Source organism: Mustela nigripes, chromosome 6, assembly GCF_022355385.1.
Source record: "Mustela nigripes isolate SB6536 chromosome 6, MUSNIG.SB6536, whole genome shotgun sequence".
In the NCBI taxonomy this organism is placed as follows: domain Eukaryota; kingdom Metazoa; phylum Chordata; class Mammalia; order Carnivora; family Mustelidae; genus Mustela; species Mustela nigripes.
This window is the reverse complement of record NC_081562.1, coordinates 57,682,090-57,700,590: the sequence shown is the minus strand read 5'-3', so window position 1 is coordinate 57,700,590 and position 18,501 is coordinate 57,682,090. Positions and strand designations below refer to the sequence as shown.

Sequence of the window (18,501 nt, the reverse complement as noted above, 5' to 3'; positions counted from 1 at the left end):
TAAGACTAGAAACTAAGTGATAATCTGTATGTACGTATAGTGACATCATAAAGGACTTCTAGCTGATGAAAAGACCAAAAGGGAAAAGCAGCCAATATAAAGCAACCTCACCACTCGTAAATTTAAAACTGACTGCACGTGTATCCCCACATCTCCTCCTCCAAAAAACTCATTGAAATTACTATAATTTCTCGTAGATGAACAATCTGGGACTCCAACACGGGACCTGATCTCTTCGCTCAGGTCTACCTATGTTCTGTGCGCCTGGAAACTTCCAGACGGGCTTGACGCTGGGAAAGCGCAACAAGTGCAGTAGCAAATGTTATGCAGGGATCCACTTTCAAGCAGACACTATCTGTTTGATAGAGATCGCGCTCGTTTACATCAAGAAGAAAAAAACTCAAAAACTAATACAACTCTAACCTACAGAGACTGCAAAACCGCTCCCGCACTGCGATCGGGCACTCTCATTCAGCCTTATAAATTGAACTTCCGGAAATTGGGTCAAACTGTCTCGGGCCGTCTTCCCACCAGCCAATCATCTATCCGACCCGCTTCGTTTTTCTTCCTTCTATTGATCTAAAGAAGTGTCAATCAACCTGGTTCCGCTCCCTGGGGGCGGGATCTTAGCGGAGAGTCAACTAATTGGTACTGATTTGCAGCGGAAGAGACTCTGGTCGGAGAGTTCTTGGTTACTCTCTATGGTGGCAGGGCGGAGAAACACTTAAGATCTGAGCTCTTAGGCAGAGGAAGTGACGTAAGGATGGCGGAGGGGCGCGAGCTTTCAAGATGGCGGTGGCTGGGTGGCTGACCGGCACGCAGAGGTGAAGGCCCCTACGACGTAAAAGAGGCCGAGAATCGTCCCCTCCCCGCTTCTCGCAGTGCCAGGAGTCCAGCAGAAGTGTGAGTGTGCAGGACTGTTTCACTCCGTTTCTTCGTCTTTTCCCGCCCTGCTCCGGGCCCGCGCAGTTGCCTCGGGGACGCCAGGCCCCTCTCTGCCCGGTTCCTCCTCTTCGCGGCTTGGGTCTCCCCGGTCACGGACCGGGGGGGGATCTTGGAGCCAGGGGCCGCGCGGCTTCCAGCAGTTAAGCTGCTGTTCTCCCGAGTCGGTTAGCGCCGCCTCCTACCTGTGCTCGTTGACCGGTTGCTTTAGATTTGACGTCTTCTTGTACCTCGAGTCCGGGTCAACCGTCGCTATGGTTTCGGCAGTTGCTGCTTGTTGCTTCTCTTGGTGGATCTGGGCCCCGACCCGCTGCAGCCTCTTCGGTTCTGTCGCCCGATTTCCCTGCCGTTACTGCTTTCGGGCTAAAAGTAGTTTGTGCAGACTTGGGCTCCGTGGTCTTCTGTAGAAACTCGAATGCCCGTCCGTCCTTTGTTTCCCTTGTGGGAGAAGAGGGTCAAAACAGGAGCCCGAGGGTCCTTGAGAGAGGACGGCAAAAATGGTAACGGGCCATCAAAGACCGGAGAGCCTGTGTTTATACCAGTCGTGTTTCGGCCTCCCTTCTCCCCCACTCCCCGGGTTTTCTGAGAGGGAAACCCTGGACAGGATAAATTAGTTGCCCCTGGAACAACTCCGAAGCATTTAGCAGAAATCGAGGCATTTGAAGGCTTGCTGAAAGAGGCATCAACTAATGAACTTTTCTGACAAAAATCGTTAAGGAAAGGTATAATTAATTGTATGGGCTACACCTCATGATCTTCCCTTTCACACCCTTTAAAAGTCTCCTTTCAAAAGGAAGTAAATTTGTCGACTTTACTGTTGGGAAGAATAAGTATTTAAAAGTTACACAATTGAAATAAGAGAAAGGAGTGATATAGTAGTATCTTCGGGTAATAAAGATTTAGACTTGCAAAGCATTTTTTTCAGTCATCCCTTTCAGATACCATTAAAAAATAGAAATCGGGAGCCAAGTAGGTACTAGTAGAAAAATATGTATCTGGACGTTTTTGGACACTCCTTCATGTAATACTTTGATTTTTTTTTTAATATTTGCACTTTTAGTTATGTTTTAAGCTCTTGAGAATCAAGAATTATATGTGAATTAGAACTAAACTTGCATTAAGTAGGCTTAAATTAATGAGTTTTTACTATCTTACAGATGTGAATACATGTGAAGAAAAACCATAGAGAGGGACAAGGGTGACATTTATTGTTCAACCCACATTACTACTTCCATTTCCTTTTTATTCCTCTTTCACTCTACATGTAAAGAAAGGAAGGGTGTAGGGAAAGGACTAATATAATGGCTTTTCATATTCATGGTTTATCCATGTTGTTGAAGCACTTTCTGACTTTTTTTTTTTTTTTTAGTTTCAGAGTCAGTCGTGATCTGTTTAAAAAAAAAGTTAATAATCATTAATAATCAAAGGAATGTTACTTTTCAAGAGATTGGTAGAAAGAAATTTCATAAAATAAAAAAAGAAATTCTGTAAATATTAGAAGAATAGCTATTTCTTTGTTTTTGCAGGTTTTTTTGTTTTTCTGTTTTAATGAACAAGTAAACCATACAAATTGTCAACATGGGACGGAGATCGACATCATCCACCAAGAGTGGAAAATTTATGAACCCCACAGACCAAGCCCGTAAGTGTCCATTAGTGTGGAATGATAAACAAGAGGAGTGATAAATTTGCAAACACTAGAGAATCTGTTACGTCTTAATTATAAAGTCAGCATTCATTGCTAGGTGTCAGTTGTATAAAGTTATCCAGTGTTGTTGTGGGCACATGATGAAAACTTGAAGCAAGCAAAAAAATTAAGACCCTTTTTTTTTTTTTTTAAGATTTTATTTATTTATTTGACAGACAGAGATCACAAGTAGGCAGAGAGGCAGACAGAAAGAGAAGAGGAAGCAGGCTCCCTGCTGAGCAGAGAGCCCGATGCGGGGCTCGATCCCAGGACCCTGGGATCGTGACCTCAGCCGAAGGCAGAGGCTTTAACCCACTGAGCCACCAAGGAGCCCCTAAGACCCATTTTTTAATTTGATTGACTTGCAAAGTGGAATTGGCTTGAAACTTTTTTTTGTATTTGAAATTTTGGACAGATTAGTTTTGAGAGCTTACAACAAAAATATCTCAAGATTTTGGTTGGCATAATTAAGGGTTGCTGTTGGCATCTGGTGGGTAGAGGCCATAGATGCTGCTAAATATTCTGCAATGCACAGGATAGCCTCCCACATTATTGTTATCTGTATTAGGTTGGACAAAATGCTAGTGTTCAAGATTTGAAAAGTTTTGTATTTTCTCTCTCTCTTAAAGGAAAAGAAGCCCGGAAGAGAGAATTAAAGAAGGTAAGATTTCAGAAGCATCTTCTTAGTCTTAAGTGATGTTTGGCACATCTTATTATTTGGGATTAGCAGATTTCCAAACAATATTTACAGTTATTTGTCAGAAAAGATACTTCATGCTCTTCACAACAAACAATAAAATTTATTAAGCCAAAATGCTATACTTGGAAACTTAACCGAAATAACTTTGCAGATAAGTTCATGATGGTTATCATAACATTATATATTTGATTATCTTTCCCACTGAGTTAAATAAATATCTTCGAAAGGAATTTTTTTTTCTGTTAAAGCATATTGCTTTGTTAAAAGCAAGCGAATTAGTGAATGGAAAAAAATGTGATTCTAAATGACTCTGTGGGTTCATTTTCCTCATTATGTAGCCGTTGAGTTTGTGGCAAAGTGTTCTCCCAGAATAAGACAGTATTTACTTTTTAGTATCATTCTTTAACACACTGAAATATTGCAGATTTTTAATAGTTTTTAACTGGGTTTTCCTGGTTCATTTTTTAGCATCAAATCCTACAAAACTTTTCTTTAGTTTATAATTTTAGAATTTAGCCCTAAAAAAATCTTAATTTTTTTTAAGTAATTACTTAAGATATCACAAAATTTAAAGAAATACCTGCCTGAGAAAGTTCATATAATAAATAGTGTTTATCTTTTTGTGTAAAGTTAAAACATTTTTTGAGAGCCAAAAATTATTAGCCTTGGTTATGTAATTGAAACAAGTGATCAGAAACCAAGGATAAGTTCAACTTTAGTTTCAGTAGATTCTTGATTTAAATTGAAATAAAAACTCAGAAATGTCCAGTTTCTTGACATAGTGCTTTTTTTTTTTCCTAAGAACAAAAAACAGCGCATGATGGTACGAGCTGCAGTTTTGAAGATGAAGGATCCCAAGCAGATTATACGGGACATGGAGAAATTGGATGAAATGGGTAAAAATTTATTTTAAAAGGCTAGATTTTAGAGCAGGACTAACAGTCTGATACACAAAGGCAGGCAAGCAGGTAATGACAAAGCAGCATAGGCATGAGAAAAACAGAAAAAAGCATGAAAACATTTGACACTTGGATTTAGTTTTAGTGTCAGACAAAATTGAGTGATGGGGAGCATTTGCACTCTGGGGATCTCTTCTAGAGTTAGATGAATGCCGTTATTTAGCCTGAATTAGTTATTGAGGGGAGACTGAAACCTGGGAGTTTTTGTTTTATTTTTTTAATGTTGGCAGCTACCATGTAAATCTAAATATTAGACTACCATGAATTTATCAATTCCCCACTTTTTCCAGCACGAAGACAAAGACAATTGACCCACTAAGGTGGTAGAAGAAATCATGAAATACTTAAAATCTAATTTTATAGAATATCTTATGTATCATATTGGGATTTCTCTTTTTTCACATTTCTTTGAATAATTTTACTCAGTTTCTTCATACACATTTTCGGTATCACTGCTTTTGTCATAACTGGAATCACAAGATAACTGCATGTTATCTTTCCTGGCATCTGAGTTGCTTGAGAATTGTCTGTGTGATGCTGCCGCTGGAAATTTTACCGCAACCCATAAATACCCATTTTTTAATACTAGAATTTTTAATTTTTCTGCCTTTTTTTTTTTTTTGCATAATGAAATGATTTTGGCAGGTTTTGTTTTCAGAAGTTACTCAGTTTAAGTGGCTTGCCAAAAATCAGTAAGTGAAAGAGGTACAGTGGATTTCAGTAATATATTAAATGGGTTGAAAAAAAAAATTCAGCTGTGTGGGGTTATAGTGTATAGTATATAGTGAGCTCTCTTAAATAATGTAGCACAGCTCATGCATTTAGCCTAGCAAGAGTTCTGGGTCAGATTGCATGATCCCAAATCGTTCCCAATTCTGCTGTAACTGATCCCATTTGTTGCCTCTGGTTTAAATACTACTATGGACAGTTGTTATCCCTGGGATGTCAAGACATTAAATGACCTAGTAAATGAGTTCAGATTGATTCATGTGGTTTTATAAGAAGATAATAGGAGTAACAGGGATTTATTGAGCTCTTATTTTGCTAAGCACCATTTTTTTTCCAGATGTTTTAACAATTTTTAGGTGGGTGTATTACCCCTACATGGGGTATGGGTGAGAAAACTCAGGCACAGAGCGAAACTTTCCTCATGGTCATGCTATTAGGAATTGGCAAGCTGGGATTAAAACTCAGGCATTCAACATTTTTATTAATCACACTAAGAATAGTATGTCATGTAAGACTACCTTTGGAATAAATCAAAGTAGAAGGAGGTAGGGAAGAAGATAATTAAACTTGTTTTCTGTTAAAAGAAAAAAAAAGGAAAAGGGAGAATGGAACACTGTTCATCAGGGCTCTAATTATAATGTATAATGTATAAATTTTATACAATTTATGAAACAAACTAGTTAAGGCCAAAAAAAAAAAGCAAACAAACATACATTGACTCCCATAATTGGCAAATCCCAGAGGAAAACTCTCCTAGCAAGCATGGGTATCATTATTAAGACTGTTCATCTGTCTGGTCTGAACTCTTATTAGCTTCATTCAGCATATTACTAATGAACTTCTTGGTATTGGAAGTGGAAAATGGGTAAAGAATTAGTGCGAAACAAGGTCAAGCTTGAGGTATATTTTCTTCCTCCTATAAGCTTCATTCTTATATCCACATTTAAAGTCTCAGGAAAGGATCTAGTTTCAATTTGGATCATGCGCCAGTTGATCTCTGAGTCTGTCACTGGGGAGGGAAATGTAGGGAAGAAGGTATAATTGACCAGGCGAGCTTGGGAGTGTTGTGCTAGCAATCCCTTTTGGGGCAAAAGACCTGAAATTAAGCCCCATGTTGAACACATGGAAAAAGAAAAGATTGTATGGTAGTTAGAGAACAGCAGTTTGTTATAAAAAATAATTAAAAGTGGTGAGCTAGACACCACTGGATATTTTGTGGTCACGTTCAGTCTTCAGTTCCCAGATGAAGAAGCTAAAGATTACAGAATTCAAATGCGTAAGATCTCAGAATTAAATGACAGGTCTGACTGAAGCCTCACAATACCAAGTTGTTAGCGTAAAGGAATGAAGATTGATTTTTATTACAGTGATGATAAAAATGAATTAGGTAATGTTAGACTATTTTTAGAAAAGAAAGTAAAATTAATGTCTTATTTTTAAAAGGGTGGAGTATCAATAAATATCCATTGCACTTCTTTTTAATACAACTTTAAAAGTGTATACCTAGTCTAAAGCCTTTTTAGAAGTTTTAGTGTATAAGGAGATTTTATAAAATGATAGAGCTGATAACCTAAATGAAGTGACTTTTTGTGTTGGATTTCAATATCTGCTCTTTTCTCTCAGAGTTTAACCCGGTGCAGCAACCACAGTTAAACGAGAAGGTGCTGAAAGACAAGCGTAAAAAGCTGCGTGAAACCTTTGAACGTATCCTACGACTCTATGAAAAAGAGAATCCAGATATTTACAAAGAACTGAGAAAGCTAGAAGTAGAATATGAACAGAAAAGGGCACAACTTAGCCAATATTTTGATGCTGTCAAGGTAATCAAGTTTCTTGATTAACTAGAGAGATAAACTAAAATGTTACATTTAGATTTGCTTTTAAAATTGTTAATGGGAGAACTGGTCATGATGAACTTCTTCCTCTTGGCAGTTTCTTGTCAAACTAAACCTATCCCATGAACCAGCAAATTTAATGTTACATACTTACAAGAGCAATTAATCCATCTGCCAACACAGTAATAGCCAAAAACTGGAAATAGCCTAGATGTCCATTAGTAGGATAATGAATAGACAAACTAGTATATTTGTAAAATTATATGTACTCAACAATGAAAAGGAATGCTCTACTAATACTCAAAACAGCATGGGATTAAGAAAAAAAAATTTTAACATAAATCTCAAAGCATGTTGAACTTCTTTCATAGTTAGGATTCCATTTGTATGAAATTCTAGAACAGGCAGAACTATAGATGAAAGCATTTGGTTTGTTGTTTTTAAAAGATTTTTATTTATTTGATAGAGAGTTCACAAGCAGGAAGGCAGAGGGAGAGGGGGAAGCAGGTTCCTGGCTGAGCAAAGACCCTGATGAGGGGCCCAATCCCAGGACCCCGAGACCATGGCCCAAGCCAAAGGCAGAGGCTCAACCCACTGAGCCACCCAAGCACCCCAGATGAAACTGTTTGTAAAAGTATTTGCTTTGGGATTGTTTTGGGGATTGATTGAGAAGTGTAAACTGTATGCATTTGTCAAAACAGAATTTAGGGGCACCTGGATGGCTCAGTGGGTTAAGCCTCTGCCTTCGGCTCAGGTCATGATCTCAGGGTCCTAGGATGGAGCCCCGCATCAGGCTTTCTGCCCAGCAGGGAGCCTACTTCCCCCTCTCTCTCTGCCTGCCTCTGCCTATTTATGATCTCTCTCTCTCTCTCTCCCTGTCAAATAAATAAATAAATAATTTTTTTAAAGACCCAATTTATATATTTCATTGTGAATTTGTCCAAAAAAGTAAAAAAAAAGAAACCTAGTTGTATCATTTTTTGCAAGGTAAGTAGTATAGGTCCCATTTTACAGATAAGGAAACTAAGGAACTTGCTTAGTCATACAGCTAGTATGTGGCAGAAATTCAGCAGACTAATCTTAGAAACCCAAGCTCTACTACTGAATATATACTATTTCTAAGTCAGTTGATAAATGCTGTTTATCATCCAGGATATTTAATAGAGTGGCGTTGGTCCTAGACACTTTTAACAGTTGGGATTTCTATAAACAGCTATTTCAAACCATAACCCAAAAGGAAAAGTTAATGATGGGAGAAAAACAGCGGAGTTTTGTTTCTTTTAAAGGTGATAGGAATTTTTTCCATTCATTGACCGACTTTGGATTGTTTTTCCCTGATACTAGTGTTAGGTGGGAAGCAAATCCAGGTTATAAAGCAGCAGATACTGAATTTTTAGTGTTGAGTTTGTGGATTGCACTGATACTATTGATGCACTGATACTATTGAACTTTTTTCTCTGTTTCAGAATGCTCAGCATGTGGAAGTGGAGAGCATTCCCTTGCCAGATATGCCACATGCTCCTTCCAACATCTTGATCCAGGACATTCCACTTCCTGGTGCCCAGCCACCCTCCATCCTTAAAAAGACTTCAGCCTATGGGTAAGGAAGCGGTAGCATAATTAAATAGCACTTCTTAAAAGTACCTTTTAACTGTCCAGTGCCAAAATTATTGCAGTGGGAATTAAAAGGCAGTGTGAACATAAGCAGTGCCTCACTTGAGTAAATGTAGAGTAAGAAATCCCTTGAAAATATTTTAGAAGAGGAAATAAATACCTCATTACTGTAAATGTGATTATTGAGGAATTTTCTTTCAGACCTCCAACACGGGCAGTTTCTATACTTCCTCTTCTTGGACATGGTGTGCCACGTTTGCCCCCTGGCAGAAAACCTCCTGGTCCTCCCCCGGGTCCACCACCTCCTCAAGTCTTGCAAATGTATGGCCGTAAAGTGGGCTTTGCCCTAGATCTTCCCCCTCGTAGGCGGGATGAAGACATGTTATATAGTCCGGAACTTGGTAAGGAGTGACTGTTCCTTTTGCTCTTGTGACCTTTCCAGTTTCCTTTTTTTTTGTTTGCCCTGTTTAACATCTGGTTCACTGTCCTCAGAACTTGGGAAATAAATGAGGCTTACATGTACATACTAACAAGATGGATAAATCATAGAATTCACCCAAGTAAAAGCAGCATACATAAGGAAGTACAGAAGTGTTTATTGTGTTTTAAATTAGGCTTTTTTTTTTTTTTAGAGCAGATTTTTAAAAAATTGTTACCAAATGGAAATACTATTGTCAGACTGTGTGAAGAACTGTCATATACAGAATCATTTTACATAATGAAGTTAAATAGCACAGTTCTCTCTGCTTTGGTATACCATATAGAGCAGGGTCCAATCATCTTTGTTTCCTGATCCCTTCTCCTTCTCAGCTCAACGGGGCCATGATGATGATGTTTCCAGCACTAGTGAAGATGACGGGTACCCTGAGGACATGGATCAAGATAAGCATGATGACAGTACTGATGACAGCGACACTGACCGATCAGATGGAGAAAGTGAAGGGGATGAATTTGTGCACCGTGATGATAACGAGAGAGACAACAATGAAGAAAAAAAGTCAGGTATGTGCAAATGAAAGTACCATGGCTTGATCCATAAGTAGCACACAAGTTGAGGGTCCTGATTTATTAATGCATCTTTGAAAGTAATTTTGAGCTCTATTCATTCTTACATCAAAAGTCTTTAAAAGTTCCGGACATGTCATACTTGGTGGACATTTGTGGGTTTGGATAAGAAAAAAGGAGAATAACCACATAACCATATTGAGAAAGCCATCGTCACATTATTGTTTTTTGATAAGTCTGCTTATTTACATTTGAAGCCATTTAAATTTTCTGCGTTCATTGTGTCTCACATCAGCCCAGACCATAATTATAATTTAGCTACACCTGTGAGTGGAAGCATCCATAATGTATGATGTATGTCCATTTGATTATTATAAGATCAGACTGAGTTACTTGTACTTTTAAAAAGTCATTATGACATTCATCAAGAAAATTTTTAAGAGTCGTGATAGATACTGAACAGTACAAAATACATGATGTGTCACACCTTGGTAGTCTTTTAAGTCTTGAGTTTCTTTTAAGATTGTTCTTGTAAGGGTGCCTGGGTGTCTCAGTGGGTTGAGTGTCTCAACTCTTGATTTCAGCTCAGGTCATGATCTCAAGGTTGTGGGGTCAAGCCCTGCGTTGGGCTCTGCCCTCAATGCAGTGTTCCTCTTCCTCTGTCCTCCCTGCTTGTGCATGTATGTTTGTGCTTTCTCTGTCTCTAAAATAAATAAGATTTTTTTTTAAAAAAAGAAATAAATTGGTTTTGTAGTGTGCACCACTATATTTATGTGGTGGTTCATATTTGTAATGATGACAAATCTTTGTCCTGATACTTTTTTTTTTTTTAAGATTTATTTATTTATTTGACAGAGATCACAAGGAGGCAGAGAGGCATGCAGAGAGAGAGAGAGAGGAGGAAGCAGGCTCCCCGCTGAGCAGAGAGCCCGATGCGGGGCTTGATCCCAGGACCCCGGGATCACAACCCGAGCCGAAGGCAGAGGCTTTAACCCACTGAGCCACCCAGGTGCCCCTGTCCTGGTATTTCTTAAGAGCCATGGTTTCAGGGGCACCTCAGTGGCTCAGTTGGTTAAGTGTCTGCCTTGGCTCAGATCATGATCCCAGGGTCCTGGGATGAAGCTCCATTTTGGGCTCCCTGCTCTGTGGGGAGCTGCTTTTCCTCCTTCCTGCTTTTGGTCTGTCTCTCTCTCAAATAAAAAAATAAAATCTTAAAAAAAGAGTCATGGTTGCAAACCAAAAGCTATCTTAACAGGGTGCATAGAGCTGGTAATAAAGAATTATCTAGGACTTACGTAGAAGCCAGTACTAAAAAAAGAAAGTCCTTAAAGCCACAGCAGCTTCATTTTTCTCTGGCATTGTGTGATCCTTTGCCTCATTTTTCTCTTTTTCTGCCACCTTGTTTTACTTACGTGTACTCACCAATGTACATGTGCTTAATGTGGCTCTCCTACTAGGATTTGACAATTTATCTAATATTTACACTGAGTTTTTACTATGTGCAAGGAATTTTCCTAGACAAAGGGTACAAAGTAAAGAAAACTAAAGCCCTGCCCACGTGGAACTTTGTAAATGTTTACCAACTAAGACTGCTCCTGATATTGCACCATTTAGTATAATGTTTAAAAGCGGATAGCTTCATTTATCGGGTTAAAAAAAAGGTCCCTTCCAGTCTTAGTTTGCTAAGTTTTTTTTTGTTGTAAATATGTTTAAGTGTCTGTTCAGAGCTGTTACGGTTTTTCTTTAAGTTCTTTATTATAGTGAGCTGTATTCATGGCTTTTCTATTGTTCAACCTTATCTTACATTTCTGGGACCAACCCTAAATGTTTATGATGTGTTTTTCTTTTAAAACACTGTTGGATTCAATATGGTTATAAAATTGGCCCTTGAACAACACAGGGGTTAGGAGCACCAACCTTCTACACAATCAAAAATCCATGCATAACTTTCAAATTCCCCAGAACTTAACTACTAATAGCCTATTGTTGACCAGAAGTTTTACTGTTAAGATGAACTGTCGATTAACACACGTTTTGTATGTTGCATGTATTATATACTGCATTCTTGCAGTGAACTTCGCTAGGGAAAAGAAAATGATGTTGAAAATTCATAAGGAAATACAGTCACGGTACTATACTATATTTATCACAAAAACCCATGTGTAAGTGGACCCCCCTCAGTTCAAACCCATGTTCAACAGTCAACTGTATTTTACAGTAGGTTAGTTTTAGAATCAAGGCTGTGCTGGCTTCATTAGTTCTAGATTGCATTCCATCTTTTCTGTGCCTTTTTACAGGAAATTTCTATTTAATGTTTGGCTGAATTTCCTTATAAAATTATTTGGGCCAGGATAAAAATAGATTTCTAACTACCATTTCAATTTTATATGTTCTGGTTTTATCACTTCTATGGCTAATTTTTGTGGTTTATATTTCTCTAAATGTCTTATTATTTTATCTGGGTGTTCCAGTTTAACTGGCATAAAATTATTAATAGTATTCTTTGAATTTTACAGATCTTAAATCACAATAGCAGTTTACCAACCAGTTGGCACTTCTTAGACTATCTTTTATATGGCTGACTCTTTCCAACACTTAATTTCTGCCAAATAGTGGGCAGCAGTCCTATCTGTTGCTTTCTAGTATTATATAGTGTGCATTTGCTGAATTTTGTTGTTCCTAATCCACCCCATTCTCTCCTTCCACCCTTTAGGTCTGAGTGTAAGGTTTGCAGATATGCCTGGAAAATCAAGGAAGAAAAAGAAGAACATGAAGGAGCTGACTCCTCTTCAAGCCATGATGCTTCGAATGGCAGGTGAGACAGAAGAGTAATCGAATCACCTTTCAAGTATTTCTTCCTGCCAGTTCCTTTGTGTACATTTTCCCATTTAGTATATCAGCAACCCTGAAGTGAGTAATAAATCCTTATTTTACAGAAATTATGGTTTGGAGACATTTGGAGACTAAGCTGCCAAAGTTACCCAGCTAATAAGTGGTTAAACTGGCATTTAAATCCTGGTCCTTGTTCTAAAGCCTGAGCTTGTTTCACTGTGCTCCACTAGCACAGATGAGTAGAATATTGTTTGATTGCTCCACATCCAAGTAGTTTATTGAAGAAGGCTCTTCAGTTGTTCATTTTAAGGAAGCACTTAATTGACACATGTCTTCAGGCATCACTATTTTGTGGGCTGTAAAAAAATGAATCAACTCCATTTACCTGGTTTAATATTTCTCTTAGGTCAGGAAATCCCCGAGGAGGGACGAGAAGTAGAAGAATTTTCAGAGGATGACGACGAAGATGATTCTGATGATTCTGAAGCAGAAAAGCAATCACAAAAACAGCATAAAGAGGAAGCTCTTTCTGATGGCACATCTACTGCTTCTTCACAGCAGCAAGCCCCCCCACAGTCTGTTCCTCCTTCTCAGATTCAAGCACCTCCCATGCCGGGACCACCTCCTCTTGGACCACCCCCGGCTCCACCCTTACGGCCTCCTGGACCTCCCACTGGCCTTCCTCCTGGACCACCTCCCGGTAAGTCATCACTGCTACATTGTGAGGAAATAACCAAGTCTACCTGTGATCAGAGTGATGAATTCATTCCAAAAATATACATCATTGGTATCGATGTTTTTTCTAATCCTATTATAAGTCACGAAGAGATAAAGGAAATAAGTTCATTTTTTCCTACAGCACTGTTCACAGTTCATAGTACTTCTGACAGCCATCTTTTTCTCCAAAGCTCTTCTCATTTCAGGGTCATGTAGTTGAGGTTAACGGGCAGAAACTGGATATGAAACTGGTGTTTTCTTTAGTACTGTTTTTTAATATGACAAGATGACCCAATTCTAAATTGATGGCTAATGGGACTAGGGCACAGTAAATACTAACAGGCATCCTTCTTCGGTTGGGAATTGTTGGATGTCGGTCTTTAGAAACAAAAGGAATCAGTATTAATATAATCTTTGGCATGTAAGAATGAAAAGGTTACTTGAAATTTGAACTTTTATAGTCTTTCATCCTATAGTTGTCAAGTTAGATTTTCCTCACTTGAGTTCATCATTTTCTGATTGGTCTTGCAGAAGCACATTACCATTCTTAAGTCATCTTCAGTCATCCTTGCTATGTCTTCCGGTGTTTCAGGGGGAATCCTTAAAGCACCCTGCTTTATATTCCATTTTCAGCTTTTAAGAGCCCGTTTAAGAATTATTTTCTTTATACAGTTCCTAGCCCAGCTGAGCTGAGCTATTAAAAAAAAAAAGCAGCAGCAGCAGCTATGCTTTTTGTCAGTACTGGCAAATAAAGAGAAATGATCTGTAACAAATCCAGTTCCAGGTCTCTGGTGCTCAGATATTTGTTGAATGAATTCTTTTTCCACCTACGTTTTGATCAGTTTTTGATGTTACCTGATTTCAAGTTGCCAAGTCAGGCCACACTTGAGTTACCTTTATATCAAGTTATGACTTCCTATGTATGTCTCTTAATTTGTCATTTTATTCTTTTCAGGAGCTCCTCCATTCCTGAGACCACCTGGAATGCCAGGACTCCGAGGGCCTTTACCCCGACTTTTGCCTCCAGGCCCACCACCAGGCCGACCCCCCGGCCCTCCCCCAGGGCCACCTCCAGGTCTGCCTCCTGGCCCTCCTCCTCGGGGACCGCCACCAAGGCTACCTCCCCCTGCTCCTCCAGGTGAACCTTTTGATTTCTAGTACAAAAACTTGACCACTATATATTTCATCTGCTCTAAGACATATTTTCACATTTTAGTTTCCTAAAATCAAGGGGTATCCTAAAATGATGTTTTTTAATTGCTTTTGGCCTAGGTTGAAGTTGAGTTCTTCCACAGGGTATATGCACTGGATTCTGCCTGTCCTGTGAGGGACTTTTCCCAGGCAGAGACCACCTTGGATAAAATTTGCCATTTGAATAGAGTGTTTGGGGAGGGGGAAAGCAATTGTGAAGTTATTCCACATATTTCCATATATTTGCATGAGTACAGAGTTAAAGTTTGAAAATAAAAGGCAGATTACCTTGTGCTCTTATTACATGTGGTAGGTGTATTTCCAGTTCATTACACTGTCCCAGTTTAATGTGAAAACCTCCTCCTAAACTGCCCAGCTTGGACTTTTAATGGTATCTGGAATAATTATGAGTCTGTATAAGCAGTAGTATCTTAAGTTCAGTGAAATTTAGTATTTTATATTTGGACTTAAAAAGTGGCATTTGAAGAAAATTAAATCTGCAGTTTTGACAATGGTATGTCTGAATCATCAAAGGTTATGAATTCTTTTCCAGTAGTGGTAACATACTATGATTAGTTATATTCATGTCCCCTAATGGTTAAAATTCCATTTCCTGCCTGTTAGGTTACCTTTTTCAGGGGAGGAATGGTGTAGAAATCAGTAAATAATGCAGGAGGATCAAACCCCCCACCTTGGCCTTGATGGTATCTGCACTATACAGCTAGACTAAAGTCTTGGGCTGTCAGATCTGAATTTGGACACATTTGAAATCATACTTGAAAACAGTTGGTATTGTCAGCTTTGTATTTAACTTTTTTTTTTTTTTAACATTTTATTTATTTGACAGAGATCACAAGTAGTGAGAGAGGCAGGCAGAGAAGGCGGGGGAAGCAGGCTCCCTGTTGAGCAGAGAGCCTGATGCATGGCTCAATCCCAGGACCCTGAGATCATGATCTGAGCCGAAGGCAGAGGATTAACCCACTGAGTCACCCAGGCGCCCCTGTTTAACTTTCTATTTATTTAGTACATTACTCAGGAAGAAAACCTAAGTACAGGGGTACAGATTGAAAGTGAATATTAATTCATAATAAAATACTCCTTAGTATCAAAACATATTCCTGAGTTTCAGATAGTAATAAGCAGCATGGTTTTAGCTTATTTTCTGTCAATTGCCAATTTTTAAAAAATTGTCAACCTGTTTTTCACATCCTTTATAGTAGTTACAATTTATCCTCGTAGTCTTCATCTGCCCGTTTTCTCCTTCATTTAGGTATCCCTCCACCTCGTCCCGGCATGATGCGCCCACCTTTGGTGCCTCCACTTGGACCTGCCCCACCTGGGCTTTTCCCACCAGCTCCGTTGCCGAACCCAGGGGTTTTAAGTGCTCCACCCAACTTGATTCAGCGACCCAAGGCGGATGATACAAGTGCAGCCACCATTGAGAAGAAAGCAACAGCAACCATCAGTGCCAAGCCACAGATCACTAATCCCAAGGCAGAGATCACTCGATTCGTGCCCACTGCATTGAGGGTACGTCGGGAGAATAAAGGGGCCACTGCTGCTCCCCAAAGAAAGTCAGAGGATGATTCTGCTGTGCCTCTTGCCAAAGCAGCTCCCAAGTCTGGTCCATCTGTTCCTGTCTCAGTGCAGACTAAGGATGATGTTTATGAAGCTTTCATGAAAGAGATGGAAGGGCTCCTGTAACAGCTTTTAATGCCAGAGCAGGTTTCTGTTCATATCAGTGGTTCATGGGGAAAGAGGCTCTTTCTAAACTTTGTGAAAGAGCGACTTTCACTGTCAGGGTATTTTTAAATTTGAGTTCAAGGAATATCCTAAAGTTTAGCCTTGTTCAGAATTTATTGCATATAAGAGAGGATTATTTCATTCAGAATAGATTGGTTATTGAAGCAGTGCTGCTAATATCCATTCCCTTTCATACCACCGTGTTCATCCCATTTGTTCCCCTTCTCCAATTCTTTGGAAACTTGTGATCAGGGGATCTTTGTTACTTGTTTTGATTCTCTTCTTGTGTGCAGTGGGCACTGGAGTAGAGATTTCTGAAAAAAAAAACAGTTTATTTTATCTCATCTTGCCTTTTGTGTTTGAGTTATTTTAATATTTTCTTGTAAATATTTTGTAATATTTTAGTGAAATGGATCGCAGTGTCATTTCCTAATACAAAGCAAGATACGTGGGAAGAAAATGTACAATTCTTTGATTAAAATTATTTCCCACTGACCTAAACTTTGAGTGTTTCGTGAAATAAATAAATAAATGTTCTACACCAAGATATCCTCTGTGTTACTGATAATATGTAAATACAGTATCTGTGTTATGGGTAGAAAAGAAGCAAGTGTTTAAAAATTGTGTTTTAAGGAACTACCATTGCTGGTACACAATGAGAATCTTACTGAATATGGTTAAAACTAAGTTTTAAATTTTAAGAGATAAAGAGAATTATTTTCCTTCAAGATTATCATACTGGCTTTGGAGAGATTGAGAGGTTATTAATTGCATAGAACATGAATCTTTTTCTTAAAGATTGTGTATTTTTCCAGAGCTCTATGAACTGACACTAATTAACAGGGAAAGCTTGTTTAAACCATGTGTAAATTATTGGATAGCCAGAAAAGGTTACTTTTACTTTATTGACTTTGTCAGTTGTATAAGCTTTTATTATTAAAAGACCTGAAATGAAGAATGCTCAATACTGTTAATTTTCATTGATACCATTTTCTTTAAAAAGTGCTTTAATAACGAATTCATTTAGGCAGTAATCCTGGAAAATGATTTTCACAGATATTTCCCCCATTTTACAGATGAGACTATTGAAGCTAATGGTGTGTGGATTATCCAGTGGCCCAAAGTGAATATTTTTTATGAACAAAGACATACACACATGCACAACGAGTAAATGTGTGCATTAGCTATAGACTAGGCATACCTAGTCTTACTTTCCATTGTATCTTAAACACCTGTCATGTGAATCCCATGTCATCAAAAATTGGTGGTATCCTAAAAAGATAATACATAACACAATAAGGCTTTTACTTTCTTGCTTTTATTTATCCTTGATGGATATTTAGATTTCTGTGCTAAGATCCTTTGTGTATGAGACTGTTCTTGGAAGTTACTCTGAGATTAAAGCAAGTCCTGTCAAAGCAGTCTATAGATCATTTTGGATTTTTTTCCTTTTTTCCTGTTTTTTTTTTTTTTTTTTTTTTTTTTTTTAAGTATAATCATTACAGGCCAGTAAGTGAATTGAATTTTTTACCATTTAGATGCAGGGATGGAACCCAATTAGCTCATCATCAAGTCAATAATATAATTTAAATGTAAACAATCATTCTTTGGTATTTGTTCTGCAATATTTTTAATGTTCTTGCTTGAAATTTACATTTTTTCTGAGATTTCTGTTTCACATTAAGAAAACTGTTCAGTTTATCATAGAGTCATTTCCTAGTATTGCTTGTTTTATTTTCCAAAAAGTCAATTGTAAAATCTGACACTTTCCTATGCTAGCTGTATTCACAGCAAAGGGGAATCAGCAGTTCATAATTTGGGTAGATTCTGAGTAGGCATTTGTTGTCATGATCGTAATTGACCTTATGATTTCCAAAAAATGGACCACTGCTAAGCTTGGTACAGATCCTTAATCAGATAATATGGATCAATACTGTTTGCTTCTCAAGGTGTCACTTTATTATGCATTAATTGCCCCTTAAAGTCATTTTGAAATTCCTTTTACTCTTTTTCCTGGGCTTTAAGGTATAAAACATGAATTACGGATCCACAAAAATACTCTTCACGGTGTGGAGTCAGCATAAAGCCCTAGATGACCTCCAAAGTTCTGTTTAGATTCAATTCTCATTTGCATATTCTAGTTTGTGCTCTTCATAAACTTGTTTTATTTAAACGTAGTTGGGAGACATTTTTTAATACTAAACTTTTTTTGCTTCAGGCCACAAGATGCCACAATCACCACCCCATACAGAACTGCACACATGTCTTCTAGTCCCAACTGCAGCAGGTCTAATACATGAAAATGTTCCTCAGCCAGAACTAGTTCGGAGGACAGGCCTTCTTACAGAACTCCAGAACTCAAAGCTGTCACTGAGCAGAGGTGTAGATAAAATGTCTGCACACTCAGTCCTGGGTTCAGGAGGTTATAAACGAGCTGTGGGGAAATTTTCCTGTTCTTTATTTTCCTGGAATTAAGGGCTTTTAGCAAAGGTTGGAGCTAGGACTTCCGTGAGACCAAAATTACTCTCCCTACCACAGTTCTCTTTC

At 38.4% G+C, this 18,501-nt stretch overlaps 1 protein-coding gene across 1 annotated transcript; it reads left to right on the top strand.

Moving 5' to 3' along the window:
- The first annotated feature begins 747 nt into the window (after nucleotides 1-747).
- WBP11 (WW domain binding protein 11) lies at nucleotides 748-16,919 on the top strand. Its single transcript, XM_059402652.1, has 12 exons — nucleotides 748-903; nucleotides 2,469-2,584; nucleotides 3,259-3,290; nucleotides 4,132-4,225; nucleotides 6,641-6,837; nucleotides 8,319-8,452; nucleotides 8,668-8,867; nucleotides 9,277-9,468; nucleotides 12,185-12,286; nucleotides 12,710-13,003; nucleotides 13,976-14,158; nucleotides 15,482-16,919. The coding sequence occupies exons 2-12, from the start codon at nucleotides 2,521-2,523 to the stop codon at nucleotides 15,913-15,915; spliced, it is 1,926 nt and encodes a 641-aa protein (XP_059258635.1). The 5' UTR covers nucleotides 748-903; nucleotides 2,469-2,520; the 3' UTR covers nucleotides 15,916-16,919.
- Nucleotides 16,920-18,501: the final 1,582 nt, after the last annotated feature.